Raw genomic sequence first — 13,876 nt, 5'->3', positions numbered from 1 at the left:
AACGGTGTGTGGTGGAGGGCACTTTACGTGCCACTGTCATTACCTCCTTTTCCTGTCCCACTCGCGTATGGTTCGCGGGAAGAACGACTGCCGGAAAGCGTCCGTGCGCGCTCGAATCTCTCTAATTTTACATCTGTGCTCTCCTCGGGAGGTATAAGTAGGGGGAAGCAATATATTCGATACCTCATCCAGAAACGCACCCTCTCGAAACCTGGACAGCAAGCTACACCGCGATGCAGAGCACCTCTCTTGAAGAGTCTGCCACTTGAGTTTGCTAAACATCTCCGTAACGCTATCACGCTTAACAAATAACACTGTAACGAAACGCGCCGCTCTTCTTTGGATCTTCTGTATCTCCTCTGTCAACCCGACCTGGTACGGATCCCACACTGATGAGCAATACTCAAGTATAGGCCGAACGAGTGTTTTGTAAGCCACCTCCTTTGCTGATGGGCTACATTTTCTAAGCGCAGTTGGTAACTGCACAGGAGCCGAAATGGCTCCACATCCGTTTCGATACCTTCCAGAACCTCACTGACTCCCTTCCTGCAAGTCTTGCAGTAGTCCGTTCTGCAAAAGTTGGTTATTCAGACTTTTGACTGGTGATCACATCAATGTAACTGGACAGTGGATAATGTACTTTATTAATATCTCTGTAACTGACGTTCCTAATTCTTACCACTGTACTGACTGTAAATCCCACGTTAATGTTCATTAGTTTAATTAATTGAGCTGCTCATAACCACACTCAAGAGCATTGTTTATCATTGTTTATCGTTAGTAAATTCTCTCCCCAACCTGGGAAGAATGATAAATCCATTAAAACACAAAGGGCTGGATAAAGTGCATGTACTCTAAGGACATTACATTTAATAGCTTTCTAATGTGGGGTTAACAAATTGTTCGCTACAGGTCCTAGTGCTTGAAGGTTTCAGCTCGTGGAACAATTTCATAGTGGACTATTCCCGCCACATCGCACGAGACCTTTTTTGTCTTATTTGGTTGCGATTATTAAGCAGAAAGCTCAACACTTCTTCCCCGTACGCTCGCCGAAGCAAAGTGACTAAATTCCCTTTTTCTAGTAGCAAAAAAGAGCTTTAGGTTTGCAAAAAAATGTTCAAATGTGTGTGAAATATTATGGGACTAAGGTCATCAGTCTCTAAGCTTACACACTAATTAACCTAAATTATCCTAAGGACAAACACACACAGCCATGCCCGCAGGAGGACTCGAACCTCCGCCGGGACCAGCCGCACAGTCCATGACTGCAGCGCTTGAGACCGCTCGGCTAATCCCGCGCGGCTTTAGGTTTGCACAAAATGGTTCAGATGGCTCTGAGCACTATGGGACTTAACTTCTGAGGTCATAATTCCCTAGAACGTAGAACTACTTAAACCTAACTACCCTAAGGACATCACACACATCCATGCCCAAGGCAGTATTCGAACCTGCGACCGTAGCGATCGCGCGTTTCCGGACTGTAGCGGCTACAACCACTCGGCCACCTCGGCCGGCTTAGGTTTGCACACTATTTTGTCATACTTGCATCTGAAAAATCGCTGACTGCATTAAGCAGCGTCTACGCAAGCAAGTATTCTGAGCTGACTCACGCTTCGACAATGCAGATGTACGATCAACATATTTACAGTGGGGGTAATCTGTCAGTAACAGTGTTATCAATTCTTATTACTTTTGGATCTTCCTTCGTAAAAACTTATTTTTGTATTTTTCTGCTGATGGAATTCTGTATGTTATATATATATGAACTACTTACGTGATGGGATGATCAACGACACGCGCTAAATACGGGTCGTATTCTGGTGGAATGGCAGTCGCCTTTCGTGATGACGCATCTCCCCCTTTGGACACGCCGTCACCAGTTTCACATCCTGGTTCAGTGGTTTGCTTCCCTTCTGTGATGTCACTGAAACACATACCGGTCACATTGGGGGATGCTGCGCGGCATTTAGCAAGTGTTTATTAAGCTCCGAATCAACGATAGATATGACGAACAAGAGCGGAAAGATTAGACAAGAAGGAAGCAATTATGATAGTGATCAGATTTTCTTCAGAAATGGCAGTTACCACTAACTTAGATACTCTAAAAAGCCTGCATTTTATGTATTTTCTCCTATTGAAGTTAATCGAAAGAGGAGTGGCTTTTGATGTTTAATTTATCACACGCTGCTAAGAAAATTTACTACTGCTATTGGTTCCTCATACCACCCAACTTCTCAGGCTTCCAGTGCGCAAGCTGATTCATTTTCTCAACCCTTGTAACATATTTCGCTTGCGCAGTTGGTAGTGTCTTCCCTGTGAAAGGCAGTGATCCAGCTTCGAGACCTCGTATCCGACGGGAGCTTCTCCTATCAAAAAATTTCAATTAACTGTGAAATTAAACGCCTCATTAATGATGATGTCACTAGTAATATACTCATGTCAGATAAAAGTTATGTACACTACTCGAAATGATTCAAACCCTCTTTGAGAATGTTAATTTAAAATAAAATGCAGCATTATAGATCAGCATGAGAGCTTTCCGATGTATACTAAAACGTACGAGTAAGTACTTACTTTGCATTTATATAATATTCTTGAAGAATCAAATTTTCTAAGATCGCTAGCAATTCTTTTTATTATTAAGGGCCGTTTCGACAGATCTACGACGTCACCACCGAATCTCGTTACACTATTAGATGTACATCTTTGTTACATCAGAAAGTCACACAGTGACGTAGCGTCAGATTGTAATAAAAGGCTGCAGGGAACATCAGCACTTCACAAATAAAATAACACACGATTAAAACATGCAACATGCTGTGCTGATGCTCCAGTACACACTAATCGCTTCAAGCGAACATCAAATCGTATAGTAGATGTCGGTAGTTTAACTCGAAATCAGCTGTAGATAGTGGTGCAAGACCAGCAATGGTTCACAGTCGTTGGAGTCCAGGTGTTACGTGCCAGTTTACGTCCAATCTTTCACGTAACTTATTCTTATAATGTAATATGCGGCTCCCAAAAGGCAGTATAGTCAGTTCTTAAACATTGTTAGAAAACTGCAGACAATATTCACTTCTGCCAGTGATTTCACTGCTAACTGCTTCCTTTCCTTCTTGGCTCTTAATGTGACGATCGTGACAGTCGCCGAAATACTGTGCAAAAATAGAAACACAGCTGGGCTGAACTTCCGGAAGTACACCATTAAACTTGTACTATTATTCGATGCATTAACGACTATGAAAGGCTCTTGTTGTCTGCTTAGGAATATTAGGCGCATAGTGCTGCTCCTGTTATTCCGTATCCTTAATGTTATGGGTGCCCTGGCATAGATCTCTAATTTCCAATATATGCCACCGAACCGGAACTGGGTTGGGGATTCCCATGTGGATATACGTACAAAGCTATTTCCAGATTTACGTTCCCTAGTCGGTAAAAGAGGGATTTTAGCCATACATTTCCTTCAATGCTGTGAGCGTTCTTTCTAAGCCCAAAATAAGTAAACACAGTTTGCCTTGTTTGTGACTGACTTGTGGTCGCTTGCGAAGTTTAGGGTCTTCAGCCGAATTCCAGCGAACTGAGAGAAAAACGTGGGCGACCGATTCAAAGAAGATTAATGAGAATTCTATTTCTAGCATATTATCTTTTTTGCATCTTTCATGTCCTGCTCCATGATAGCAGGATGGGGTGATGTAGAAATTTGTTCTTTCCAGCCAAATATCTTAACAGCCTGACCTGGTAGTGGGGAGTCCCTATTAGAAGTAACTGAGAGGGAATTTCCAGTTGCACCAATCGCCTAATAACCAACGAAAGCCTCACGAAAACCCTGGTCGGAACTAAAGACTGGAACTATTTTAATTTATTTCTGGGACAATGGGAAACAAGACTTGTTACAAAATACTGTTTTTGTTTACTTTTAAACGAATTTAAAATTTATTCGGGTTAAATTCGCTAGTGATCTCCAGTTGGTCATAAGAGTTTCGTTCCTTGTTAGGAAAATGCTTCACCGTTTACAGCATTAATGGGTGCAACGAAACATTTCTCCATTTCGGTTGCAACAGACTTCAATGACATTATTCCGTTTACTCCATATGGCAACTTTTCACGAAAATCTATCATTCGACATTATTTTATTGTCTACGTATCACAAAGCGTTTATGTAACTTTACTATATACTGGCAAAGTCAAAACCTTTTTCGTACGAACAGTAAAGTGTCAGGCTCGAGAAATATCAGATTCGCTGCAGGGATACGCTCAACATAACCGTTCCGTCACGCATATAACTGCTTAAATTTGATTTACAGATACCTGCGCAAACGCTGTTGGTTTTGGCGACCCACTTCAGAAAAAGGTTGTTTGAAAAGTCTTTTCTTTGTAGTGAATGCAGGTGAGAAAAAATTTAGAGATTTTTCCAATATTACAGAAAATTATACGTCCTGAAAAGATTGTTTCAGTGATATTCATCCTCTGACAATTTTTAAGCAATAGTTTAGAGCCTAACAAAACTTCACTGTAAGGGGAGCACAATGAATATCTGCTAACAACACTTTCCACAAAGCTCTTAACTAATTTAGAACTTATGTAGTAATGAATTTTTAATGATTGTTGAATGATTGTTGATTGTTCAAAAAAATTAGTTATCGCAGTTGAAACGAGAATACATAATATTTTATTTATTTGCCATCGCAAGTCATACTGTTGGATAAAAATACGTCATTTTCTGGGACTACCGTCTTTCTTGCGTTTATCTCGGTAACCACTACGAAACAATTCCAGGGCTGGGTTTAACCTGCCGATGCCTGGCTGCTGCTTTGACCGGCGTGCTGTGACTCTTTGACGTCATACAACTGCACATTAATAACAGAATAATAGAACTAAGAATAGAACATTGACAATATTTATTTTGGCTCCATATTGTATGTTGCACTGTGGGTTGTGATAGGAGGCTGGCCTGTGACGTAACCCGACGCTACGTTTGGTTGAAAAGTGACTGAACTGATGAGGTCAACGTATATGATGCCATGAGAATAATTATAATTCTAGTTACGACGCTTGTTTTACGGATGTTCGGTTAAGATGATGGTTTATGTCCGCCATTTTGGTGATGTCATGGGGCAAAGCAGATGGCTATACTGACAGGTTCAACATTTCCCAAAACAAAGGTAATGATACAGGAAGCAGGTGAAGACGCTGGATGACTAATAGTTAAATCTGAACAAGATACTCTTGAAGAGGTAGAAGGATTTTGCTAAAAAATTTAATAAAGGGACTTTGTAATTGGTCATCATTTAGCCATATTTACTAATGAATATGCAGTGTGAATGTAAAATGACTCGTTCTGCTTCACTGTAACTATTCTTCTAGCAACTAATAAAACGACTGAGGCCTAGAACAGATAAATGTAGCAGATGCAGAAAACAGATACAAGCAAGGACAAAAAAAAAGCTCTCTATAAAAAGTGTTACAAAACAAAAAATATAAACTTCGAGACCAGAAAAATTTGTCTGAAGCCTAGAGCCGTATAGTTGCAAAATTTGGAAAATTGTAAGTCGGCTCAGAAATGAAATGATGTATTGAGTTCTAAATTTTGTGTTCAAGGAGAAAATTGAGCAGATAGATTGATCGAGTGAGGGATGAAAACAACTTTCTGTGAGTCGGTGACAAAAGTGTGACAAATGAAATACATAATGAATGGAAGACAGACAATAGCTGGGGCCATTTTACAGCATAAGTAGTTGATGAAAACTGTAGCTATGGAGATGGTGGAAATCTGCATATGACTGGATAAGACAGTTTATAGTGCAGAATGCAGCAGCAGTGTTAAAACTGAAAGATAGCTGGTAATTGGTAGGTATATTTATTTATTTACACGTCTAGTTTCTTAGGACCAAATTGAGGAGCAAATCTCCAAGGTCATGGAACGTGTCAGTACATGAAATTACAACATAAAATAATAATGGCGAAAATAGAATGTTTGTGACCCCGAAAAACGTCAAGCCAGAAGTTTGAGTAAACGCAATCAACAATATAACATAGGAATCGGCTTAATTTTTCAGGGAACTCTTCGACAGAATAAAAAGAGTGACCCTTGAGGAAACTCTTCAGTTTCGATTTGAAAGCGCGTGGATTACTGCTAATATTTTTGAGTTCTTGTGGTAGCTTAGTGAAAATGGATGCAGCAGCATACTGCGCACCTTTCTGCACAAGGGTCAAGGAAGTGTGATCCAAATGCAGATTGGATTTGTGCTTAGTTTTAATTGAGTGAACGCTGCTAATTCTTGGGAATGAGCTGATCTTGTTAACAAGAAACGAAAGTACAGAATATATACACACATCAAATAAAGTTTTGCATCACCCCGGTTCCCGGAACTCCTGCAGATAGATGTTGACTGTAATATTGTACCACAGACACAGTCCCTTTGATGTCACTAAAGCCACCCAAAGATGTACACAACCGTGCACGAGAAGCGCCTATTAGACGGAGGGGGGCCGACAGCTGCTCAGTTCCAGTCATTCCAACAGGAAGGAGGTACATGGCTCGTGTTGTCTGTAGTTCAACCGTGCCTAGACGGTCAGTACCGCGGTACGATCGCGTCCGCATTGTTACTTTATGCCAGGAAGGGCTCTCAACAAGGAAAGTGTCCAGGCATCTCAGAGTGAACCAAAGCGATATTTTTCGGCCATGGAAGAGATACAGAGAGACTGGAACTGTCGAAGTTATGGCTCACCCAGGCCGCCCAAGGGTTACTACTGTAGATGATGACCGCTACCAATGGATTATAGCTCGGAGGAACCATGACAGCAACGCCACCATGTTGAATAATGCTTTTCGTGCAGCCACAGGACGTCGTGTTACGACTCAAACTGTGCCCAATAGGCTGCATGATGCGCAACTTCACTCCCGACGTCCATGGCGAGGTCCATCCTTGCAACCATGAAACCATGCAGCGCTTTACAGATGGGCCCAACAACATACCGAATGGACCGCTCAGGAATGGCATCACGTTCTCTTCACCGATGAGTGTCGCACATGCCTTCAACTAGACAATCGTGGGAGACGTGTTTGGAGACAACCCAGTCAGGCTGAACGCCTTAGACACACTGTCCAGCGAGTGCAGCAAGGTGGAGGTTCCATGCTGCTTTGGGGTGGCATTATGTGAGGCTGACGTACGCCGCTGGTGGTCATGGAAGGCGCCGTAACGGCTGTACGATACCAATACCGATAGAGCAACCATATCGGCAACGTACTGGCGAGGCGTTCGTCTTCATGAACGACTATTCGCGCCCCCATCGTGCACATCTTGTGAATGACTTCCTTCAGGATAACGACATCGCTCGACTAGAGTGGCCAGCGTGTTCTCCAGACATGAACCCTATCAAACATGCCTGGGATGGATTGAAAAGGGCTGTTTATGGACGACGTGACCCACCAACCACTCTGAGGGATCTACGCCGAATGGCCGTTGAGGAATGGGACAATCTGGACCAACAATGCCTTGATGAATTTGTGGATAGTATGCCACGACGAATACAGGCGTTCATCAATGCAAGAGGACGTGCTACTGGGTATTAGAGGTATCGGTGTGTACAGTAATCTGTTCCACCACCTCTGAAGCTCTCGCTGTATGGTGGTACAACATGCAATGTGTGCTTTTCATGAGTAATAAAAAGGTCGGAAATGAACTTTATGTTGATCTCTATTCCAATTTTCTGTACAGGTTCCGAAACTCTCGGAACCCAGGTGATGAAAAACTTTTGAACTGGCGTCCACGAGAGGTTTGCAAACTTACACCAATTATTACCCGAACTGCCCGTTTCTGAGCCAAAATATCCTTTGAAAATGGGAAGAGTTACCCCAAAATATAATACCATATGACATGAGTGAATGAAAATAAGCAAAGTAGACCAATTTTCGTGTCGTTCGAATAGTAAAAATGGCAGCATTAAGTCTCTGAACTAGATCCTGAACGTGGGCTTTCCACGACAGTTTACTATCTATCTGAACACCTATAAATTTGAGCTGTTCAGTTTCACTGATGATATGCCTATTCTGTGAAATTAAAACGTCAGGTTTTGTTCAACTGTGTGTTAGAAACTGTAAAAACAAAGCCTTACTGTGATTTAGCGTTCGTTTATTTTCTACAAGCCATGAATGTATGTCATGAACAGCACTATTTGAAACAGAGCCAATGTTGCACACAACATCGTTTACTACCAAGCTAGTGTCATCAGCAAACAGAAGTACTTTAGAATTACCAGTAATACTAGAGGGCATATCATTTTTATAAAAAAGGAATAGGAGTAGCCCCAATACTGATCCCTGGGGCGCCCATTTGACAGTGCCCCACTCAGACCCCACATCACAGCCCATCTCTACACTGTGAATAATAACCTTTTGCTATCTGCTGTTAAAGTAAGAGATCAACTAATTGTGAGCTGCTCCCCATATTCCACAATGGTGCAACTCCTGGAGCAATATTTTGTGATCAACACAATCAAACGCCTTGTTAAATCAAAATGATCAATTATCCTTACATACACAGATTTTCCAATTACTTTAGCAAACACTTATGGCACAGAATTAATTTGAAAACTGTCTACATTATCCCTTTCTCCTTTTTTAAAAAGCGGCTTTACTACTGAGTACTTTAACCCTTCGGAAAACTGACCATTCTTAAAGAAAAAGTTACAAATATGAATAAGTACGGGGATAACATGTGCAGCACAGTACTTTAATATTCTGCTAGGCACCCCATCATATCCACGAGGGTCCTTAGTTCAAAAATGGCTCTGAGCACTATGGGACTTAACATCTGTGGTCATCAGTCCCCTAGAACTTAGAACTACTTAAACCTAACTAACCTAAGGACAACACACACATCCATGCCCGAGGCAGGATTCGAACCTGCGACCGTAGCAGTCGCGCGGTTCCAGACTGTAGCGCCAGAACCGCTCGGCCACCAGCGGCCGGCCAATACTATTTGTAATAGGCTACTGTATCTTGATTGTGACTACTTCTAACATTTCGGTATAATTTCCGCTTTGTTCCACATGATATGCTTATCCCACTAGTCAGCCAGCCAGGTTGCTTTTTACTGCTAGTACCATGTTTAGAGTGTTCCAATGGAAAGCAACTCTCAAAGAGCATGAGAAATGTGTTAAGAAAAGCATTATATTTGTCATGTATGTTATCGGCACCATAAACATCCTGCTACTCTTGTTCCTTAACGAGGATTAAAAAACTCTCTATTGCCGTTGGATTAGCTTTCCTACATAGACTGTAATTATATGTAACATTTGTCTGAGCACAAAGGCCTTTTAGTGTCAAAATTTGTGCATCATGGTGTGCAAGACCATTCACCCTTTTAGTAACAGAATGTCCATCCAGTAATTAAGAATGAATAAAAACATTGTCTATGGCTGTGGACCAAACCGTCCTTAGAAGTGATGAGCGAAACAACAAAATAACATCTACTCGTTTAACTTACAAGAAATAGATTGACAAATAACGGGAGAAAAATAAACGAAATTCATTTGCCTCAAAGAGCGAAGTGGTCCGTTAAGCCTCCATTAAGGCCCTCATACAAACACCAATTTATCGACCGACTATTTTCGTGGCAGCCTACATGCATCCCCACCGATTGCACTCGGCGATTACAGCGCCATCCTGTTGTTCTAATTTAGGTTCAGAGAGTTCATTTTCTACGGACTCCTGCTTTGTTTTACACAGATACAAAAACGGGGTTTGCCTTAGCTGTTTTAAGGGTAATAAGGCCAAAAAAGACCAGAGCGAGCTGTGGGCAAAAAATGGCTAATGCAAGGAAAGAAATTCACCCATGTTCCGTTACAGCACTTAAACAGCTGAGCCGATGATTTTAATAATTATGTAAGACTGGATGAATCATGCATTTCGGAGCTTCTGAACTTCATCAAACCATTCTTAACGAAAATGAATACAGTCATGAGAGAGGGTGTAAGCTGCAAGGAGAGGCTGTTAGCCACATTGCGATTTGTAGCCACTGGTAGAAGTTAAGAGGGCCTCAAATTCGCTGCTGCTGTGTATCCACAAATATTAACTAAAATTATTCTTGAAACCCGTGAAAACATGATAGTTGACTGAGAACATACATCACAGTAAGGCAAAATATATAAAACAAAAGACGTTCGTGTATGTAGCATAAAAAGATGCCCTGTAAATTTAAAAAACTCATTTATTCATAAAAAAAACTCATTTATTCATGGAGTTGGCGCACATCATATAACACTTACACAAGACATGAAACTTTTAGCAAATTTTAGAAATGTAAAAAAAATTCCACAGTTTGCTCTTCTATGCAGAGGGCATGGCTAGTCTTTTTTTTTTCTTCAACACTTTACAAGATAGCAAGTATGTTTTATAAATTAAAGTCCATTGAACTTCGATTTTTAGATTTCTTTTCCGGAAAGCATCTGAAATAAAATCTAAAAACAGAAACACAGAACGTAAGTAAATGCCAAAGTGCCACATGGATTCATTACAAAAATGAAGAAAATGCTTCACTTCTTGCATCTATTTTGCTTTCTCGCACGACGTGTCCCACAAACATGTGCAGTCTTTAAACTTCTTTAGAAACTCTGTTTAAAGTTTCGTCCGCCTCATGTCACGTATATTAGAACAGCATTTAATCCCGCGCACAGTGACGAAAGACTAACTTTTGTCGGGTGGTTGGCACTACAGCGCTACACACGGCAGTTTGTTGGGAGGAATGTGGTGGGTCTCTTTTTTTTTATCTTATTTTGTTCTATATTGTTCGTTGCATTTGTTCGTATCGGACGTCCGATGGCACTCGTTCAGGTTGTTCGTTGATCCGTTCACTCAGTTTTTTTTTTTTTTTTTTTTTATTACACAGGGTAGCTAAACCCTCTGACCGAACACGCTGAGCTACCGTGCCGGCATCTCGGAGGCTGTCATATGTTCACAGCCCCCTCCTCTTGACATCCCTACAAGGGCGTTCGTCGGTCGGTCAACACGCTTACCTACGTCTAATTTCTCGGTCGATCGGTTGGTCCGTGTGTAGGACCCTTTAATGAGTGTCGGATTAAGATGGAACGGCTGGGAAGAACTACTGATCGAAAAGCTAGAAAAACAAAGGATTTTTGCGCTCTTTCTAACTTACCTTTCGTAGACAGGGCCCGCCGTCTGTTGCTGCGTCGTTTTGGTTGCGGTAGCATTGCAGGTTGCAGCTTCGACGGCGCCGACATCGGCAGAGGTGCACTGATTGCCGCCAGATAACGCGATTGTGTTAACGAGCGGTAGTACCATCATGTGCAGCGAGGTGTATGGAGCGCCTGCTTCCTGTACGTGGCGACTCGACGGGTACGGAACTGTACAGCAAGTGCCAAGGCCAGAGCGAAACTGGCGGCCTCGTCTGAAGGAACAGCGAACCTGTTTGCCTGTCGCCGTCGGTCGCCGAGCTGACACGTGGGAAAATGCAGTCATGTAGTGGCTGTAAATTGCTTGTTACCGCAGCAAAATTTTATGGCTGCTGACAATAACTACAATATATTATCAGCGTTCCTTTCTCTTTCTTCACTAGCAATTGTAATGAAATATTCATCGGTTCTTGCCGTACCGCTGCCTGCAAAAGAATCATTTAAAAGGTCCTTGGTCGTTCTAAGTATGCGCTGCTCTCTACCCGAGCTCTCCTCCTATTCCTTGGCGAATCCTGTCGCTTACACCGATCTTTCTTGCAAACCCATGCCCGAGGCACATACACACACGCCACCGGCAATTACAAAGACCCATCAGGAATCTGATACACGCAAAGAAACGCCGAGTTCAGCGCCAAACACTCACGAGCCCCAACACCACACTATCCATAAACTATTCCAAACACTGGAAAGCCTTTCACCGTCTTAATGGCTACAACCGTGCTCGCTCCTACCCTCTCCAATACCCGACAATCTAAACAAAGTCAACTACTTTGCATCCTATTTACCTGACATCTTCACAATCTCTGATGACTTCCACATCGGTTGCTCGTTATTCCCAACAGTCCATGAGTGCACGAAAGCCTCTCTCCTACCTCTTACTCCTAGCCTTCAGTACCTAGACAACATAAGACTCACAGAGCTTAAAACTCCCGTTACGACAAGAGACATTAAACAGGTAATCCATAAAAAATGCAACACCGCTCACGAGTACATTACCTACGGACACATCGAAGATTGACCCCTCCTGAACCGTGAAAAATCATTGGAATCTTACTTTTCCTGAACCCTAAAAAATCTGCTAGAGATACTTCCTCTACCGTCTCATCAGCCTCACCTCAGCAGTGTTTAGCAACGTCTTCGAGCCTATACTCTCCCGATGCATTCATTAACACCTAAACTAACATCTAACCTTTCCTGTTAATTAATGCGGTTTCCGTCCCAACCCCTCTCACGATGACTAACTCCTGTAAGTTACCTGTCTCCTATCCTACCATAGCAACAACCGCATATCCACCATTTTTATTCCCTAATCTAGTAAACCTTGTGACCATGTATGGCATTCAAGTCTCAGCTCAAGATCTGTACACCCCAGTTAATTATGTCTTCCTTACCGTATCCTTTCTATCCAGCAGCCCATCCTATGTCGCCACCAACACCAGCTCTGTACCTTCCAGTCCACTCCAGGTATGCTCCAAAGGTTTGTCTCATCCCCTGCCCATTTGGCCGTGCGGGGTAGCCGCGCGGTCTCAAGGGCCTTGTCACGGTCCACGCGGCTCTCCCCGTCGGAGGTTCGAGTCCTCCCTCGGGCATGGGTGTGTCCGTTGTCCATATCGTAAGTTAGTTTAAGTTAGATTAAGTAGTGTGTAAGCTTAGGGACCGATGATCTGAGCAGTTTGGCCCCATAACACCTTACCACAAATGTCCAATTTTCCCGCCCATCTACTGTAGTATATGAAGACACCACCTTCCTAGCCCTCTGCCCCACTTTCCAGAAATCCCAAGGGTCCCTCCAGATACACCTCAACCAATTCACGTCCTGGTGCAACAAGTGGCTTCTTAAAATAAACCCTTCTAAAAGCCAGGCAATAATTACAGGAAGAAGCGCCCACAGTTCCCGTCCCCACAACGTTTATCTTAACTTTCACGACTGTTCTAGTCCATTAACTAAAATAATAATCTACATTTACATCTAAAATCCGCAAGCCACCTTACGATGTGTGGCGGAGACTACTTTGTGCTCAAGCTTTACTTTCCCCTTTTCCTGCTTCAGTCGCGAATGGTTCGCGGAAAGAACGATTGCTGACAAGCCTACGAGTGGGCTCGAAGCTCTCGAATTCTACCTCCATGGTCTTTTCACGAGAAATATGTAGGAGGAAGCAATATATTGATTGACTCCGCTAAGAACGTATGCTCTCGGAACTTTCGACGGTATACCACACCGCGATACAAACGCCTCTCTTGCAGCGTCTGCCGCCGTAGTTGACTGAGCATCTCCATGCCACATTCGCGCTAATTCAATTAACCCATACTGAAACATGCTGCTCTTCTTTGGATTTTCTCTGTCACTCCTACATAGTACCGATCCCATAGTGACGAACAGTGTTCAAGTATTGTTCGAACGAGTGTTTTATAAGCTACACTACTGGCTATTAAAATTGCTACACCAAGAAGAAATGCACATGATAAACGGGCATTCATTCGACAAATATGTTATACTAAAACTGACATGTGATTATATCTTCACGCAATTTAGGTGCATAGATCCTGAGAAATAAGGACCCAGAACAACCACCTCTGGCCGTAATAACGGCCTTGATACGCCTGGGCATTGAGTCAAACAGAGCTTGGATGGCGTGTACAGGTACAGCTGCCCATGCAGCTTCAACACGATACCACAGTTCAT

At 42.6% G+C, this 13,876-nt stretch overlaps 1 protein-coding gene across 2 annotated transcripts in view; it reads right to left on the bottom strand.

Moving 5' to 3' along the window:
• The window catches only part of LOC126259924 (proton-coupled amino acid transporter-like protein CG1139), an 89,830-nt gene extending 78,471 nt beyond the window's left edge, over nucleotides 1-11,359 (bottom strand). For both annotated transcript variants that reach the window (XM_049957015.1, XM_049957016.1), the window contains exons 1-2: nucleotides 11,157-11,359; nucleotides 1,775-1,924 (exon numbers count right to left, since the gene is read on the bottom strand). In XM_049957015.1, the coding sequence (XP_049812972.1) occupies nucleotides 1,775-1,924; nucleotides 11,157-11,305 (299 nt within the window). In that variant the 5' untranslated portion in view covers nucleotides 11,306-11,359. The remainder of the gene's footprint in view (nucleotides 1-1,774; nucleotides 1,925-11,156) is intronic.
• Between the last annotated feature and the right edge of the window lie 2,517 nt (nucleotides 11,360-13,876).

This window comes from Schistocerca nitens, chromosome 5, assembly GCF_023898315.1.
Source record: "Schistocerca nitens isolate TAMUIC-IGC-003100 chromosome 5, iqSchNite1.1, whole genome shotgun sequence".
NCBI lineage: Eukaryota > Metazoa > Arthropoda > Insecta > Orthoptera > Acrididae > Schistocerca > Schistocerca nitens.
This window is presented reverse-complemented; position numbering and strand designations above follow the sequence as displayed.